General features: G+C 36.2%; 1 protein-coding gene across 1 annotated transcript; it reads left to right on the forward strand.

The window, feature by feature from the left end:
- Positions 1 to 9: 9 nt before the first annotated feature.
- Positions 10 to 3,898, forward strand: LOC110019335 (trihelix transcription factor ASIL2-like). Its single transcript, XM_020716966.1, has 2 exons — positions 10 to 456; positions 3,584 to 3,898. The coding sequence occupies exons 1-2, from the start codon at positions 180 to 182 to the stop codon at positions 3,595 to 3,597; spliced, it is 291 nt and encodes a 96-aa protein (XP_020572625.1). The 5' UTR covers positions 10 to 179; the 3' UTR covers positions 3,598 to 3,898.
- The last annotated feature ends 228 nt before the right edge of the window (positions 3,899 to 4,126 follow it).

Here is a 4,126-nt window from a genome sequence, read left to right on the forward strand (position 1 = left end):
CGGCGGCTGCCATCCGCACCGTGGATCCCTTGCCGAAGGAGAAGCGCCAGCGCCCTTCTGCTACCGCGATCCCGGTTGATGATTCTTTTTTCAGGAGAAACCTCTCGGCTGCAGCAGCTGCTGCGGCCGCAGCGGCTAATGGGGACTCTAGGTCGTCATCGAGGTCTTCGCGATCTAGCATGGAGAGGTCTGGATCGAGCAGGGAGAAGTCTGGGAGGGGGTGGAAGAAGGGACGAGAGCGCAGCGATCGTGATGGTATCCGTGAGCTCGCCCGTGCGATCGAGCGTTTTGCGGAGATTTATGAGAAGGTGGAAGGTGATAAGCAGCGGCAGATGATCGAGCTGGAGAAGCAGAGAATGGAGTTCATTAAGGGGCTGGAGTTTCAACGCATGCAAATGTTTGTGGATACTCAGGTTCAGATGGAGAAAATTAAGCGCATCAGGCGCTCTGATTCTGGTGAGCGGCTATCTTTATCTGCTCTTTCTTTCTTTTATTTTTAGAAGCCAACTATGATTGATATGTAAAGATTGAATCTTTTCATTTCCTTTTTTCTTGTAATTAGTCAAGCAATTCTCGGTCTAGTTCTTTCATGGTTGAAGGTTCTGAAATATTTAGGCGAACCTTTTCTTCTTTGTCGACAATTAGTTACTGTGCCTGTAATAGGTGTAAACTATTAGCGTAAGCTTGTTTTGCTGAAACTTCTTTTGTTGTAGGATGCCTTTCAAGTGGTCTTCTTTTACCTACCTTTTTGCTTCACTTGGAATCTTCCCAACAAGAAAATGCAAGTTTTTTAATTTGTTGCATTGTATCTTCGTTTTTTACCTTTGTTTGAGTTCAGCGCATATGACCATGTAATAATGGAGCTGGTCCTATTGATATGTTCCTCTTTATCTTGTATATCTGGAAGAATTTTGAACAGAGTTCTTTGTAATTGCTCCAATGTTTAGTAGTCTATGGAAAAAAGAGATTTTTAGAGATCTTTTTCTATATTTTAATCTCTTTTTTCTTGTTTTATTCTTTTGGAGTGCCTTGTTGTTTTTTATGCTTTTGCAGTGCCATATTGTTTTTGATGCTTTATGTTTTCTTTTCCTTTTTTTTTCTCTTTGTAAAGTAATATAGAGAATGAGTAAAATAGAAAGCGTTGATTTAACTGCAGTTGTTGTTGTTAATCATCTCAAGGAAGATTTACATACATACCACTCAATTCCTATGTATTTATATATCTAATACCTAAAACTCATTTTTTACATTCATACCACTTTAGTTATGCATGGAATGATGTATTTCACTTTTTAGAAGTTAAAATGAGGGCTTGATGTGATATGAAAGAGTTTGGTGGTATAAATGTAAAAAATAAAATTTAGGTGTTAGATGCATAAATATGTAAGACTTTGGTGGTATGTATGTAAATGCCTTTTAACTCAATTCTTCCCAAGCCTAATTATGTAGAGGCAAGTACCTTACCTAAAGCCACATTCTTTGACACTGCGTCTATCATTTTGTTAAATGTTTTGTTTTATGATGTCAAGTGCGTGGATTCCTCTGGCGGGTGTGAACTAGTTAATGCAAAGATCCTTTTAATATTTTTTAGAAATGTGTTTAAGTTTCTTGACATGGACATTAATTTACGGACATTAATTCTATGATCTCTTATTCACGTCTCGTTACTCAATTATGTTCTAGTTTCATACATAGCTAAATTTTTTTTTAATGAAATCATTTGTTAATTCTCTTGAAAACTACACAAGCTAGTTAAAACTGTTATCAGGCACCAAATAGATCTCACGGAGAGTTTAGGTTATGTTGACGACAGATTTATTCGATATCTTATTGGGATTATTCTATTTTTCAGTTCTTCACTTTTATCCATCCCCCTCTTTTTTATCACCTTGCTCTCTTAGATGATGATGTTATTTCCAACTTTTGAAGGTCCTTAATGCTTAAACACTATTTATCAGATTAGTAGCAGTTCAGTAAAGAATAAGTTGTATCTATTGATGTATATTGCCTCCTGTTTGTGGCTTTGTCATCTTGCTTTAAGCCCTATTCATACATTTTGATCGAAATATGTTCAGTCGTTTCAATCTTAAAAATATGTCCCCATTAATGGCGCTCAATTCATGCACAATTAGTTATGATCTATTGTCTACATTGCCCTTATATTCTTCATCATTGGAAACTTGTTACTGCACGCGTGCCATCTATATTTGAGACTTGGATGGATTCATCAGTAGTATTTTCTTCAGAATTGTGGTTTTAATTTGTAGCAAGTACCGATATTGGTGACAGTAGGCTTCTTTTTCGGGTTTGCTACATTCATCTCTTCCCTTTTGGATAATCATTATTACACGTACATTTAGTTTTCTTCAAATCTGATGTGCTAGCTTAGTAAATTGGGGTTACTATGTAAATTAAAATCTGATAATACTGGAGGCAAGTGTAATTTCATGAAATGTATTGGGGTTTTACCATTGAATATAACATTTAACAATAAGGGTTTAAGTATAATTGCAGAAAATTCAGGGAGCTATATGCGATATTCACCATAAAAAATGTAGAGCCTTGGAATGTTATTTTTTGTGTATAATGAGACTTCCAAAATTTTTACCTGTGAGATGACCAAACTTGTTTCAGAGATAAATTATTGAATCCTTAGCGGTCCGGGTTATGTCCTGATTCACCCGATCGTGTCCATAACCGGTTTACTTTTAGCTGGTGAGCTGGAGATGGAGGCTCTAGTGCAAAAAATTGTTTTGACAAAATGGTAATATGCAAGCATTCTTCAGCTTTCATTTCAAACTGCCTCATCATGTTTTTTAGGCAAAATGTTCCTCTTGTCTTAGCTCGACTCTACCGGATTTCATTAAATGTCTAATTTTTTTATGAATCACAAGGTCCATTGATGTGAGACGCTACAGGCCGGATTTCACAATTCGCAAATCCCGCTGGTCGCAGATAAGTCCTGCCACTATGGGACTACAGGGGGGCGCAAAGCCGACTGATTTCCATCTATTTCAACATATTTCTTACTTTTTATTTCTATGTTATTTAGTTCTTTCTAAATAGGTTATTTGTTATGAGGGAACTATTTATGCTATTATTTTCCAATTTGGAGAGCTTTTATTTTGTTTTGATTTTATAGAGATCCTAATATCAGTTTTTCTACCTTATGGTGTATTGTATGTCTTTCTTTTGCAATTGGTGTATGTCTATATCTTGCTCAGGAACAGACAATGAACTTTCTCGCTACCCGTACCTTACCGTTATGTGGTTCTTCTTTTGCTGTTTTCAGGAGGAACACTCGCCGAACAACGCTCATCCCCCATCCAAACACCACCGTTAAACTCCCATATTCTCTTCCCCATCCCATTTCACAACTACCTCCCATCTAAACACATTTCCAAAATATTTTCTAGGAGTCCTAAAACGATATCAGCAATGCATATATTATGTTAATATATACTTCGATATCTATCCTATAAATGATATTCTTTTTCTCACTGTGGTTGCTATTCATGTGCTATGTTTTATTACTGCTTTACTTCATGCAAACTAACATGCCATTCTCTGTCTGATGCACCAGATGGTTACTCTTAGGCCATGGATCACTGATCTTCAATTTTGCTGGGCTTCTGCATTTGGTTGATGAAAAGTTAGCTCTTTAGGTGGTGGTGTGTATTTCTTCTTTATTATGAGAGGGAACCAAGAACCTCGAAACCTGTATAGCTCTAGGGATTAACATCTGATTGATATTTCTACGTATTTGTTGCTTTTGCTGAGATTATTTAGGAGCAATTTGATGGTCCTCAAGTTCTGTAATGGTCATATATGAGTTAGTTATCTGTGCTGGTTTTCTGAAGCTGAATTGATGAACTTTGAATGAGCTTTTGGGTCATGCTGAGCATCTTTTCCTGGTTTCTTAATGATTTTTTCTTTTATTCAGGAACTTACATACATACCATGCAATTCTTATGTATTTACATATCTAATCCGCAAAGTTTGATATTTATATTTATAACATTTTGGTATCATAAATTTATGCGTGAAAATGTGTACTTCGTTTTTAAAATGATAGCGATGGTGTTATTTTTCATGCGGTGTTAAATATTCGAGAGTTTTGCATGTA

This window comes from Phalaenopsis equestris, unplaced genomic scaffold (genome assembly GCF_001263595.1).
Source record: "Phalaenopsis equestris unplaced genomic scaffold, ASM126359v1 Scaffold000054, whole genome shotgun sequence".
NCBI lineage: Eukaryota > Viridiplantae > Streptophyta > Magnoliopsida > Asparagales > Orchidaceae > Phalaenopsis > Phalaenopsis equestris.

Excerpts from the sequence above, each read along its gene's own strand:
- LOC110019335 (XM_020716966.1), top strand. The coding sequence starts at position 180 with ATGGAGAGGTCTGGATCGAGCAGGGAGAAGTCTGGGAGGGGGTGGAAG.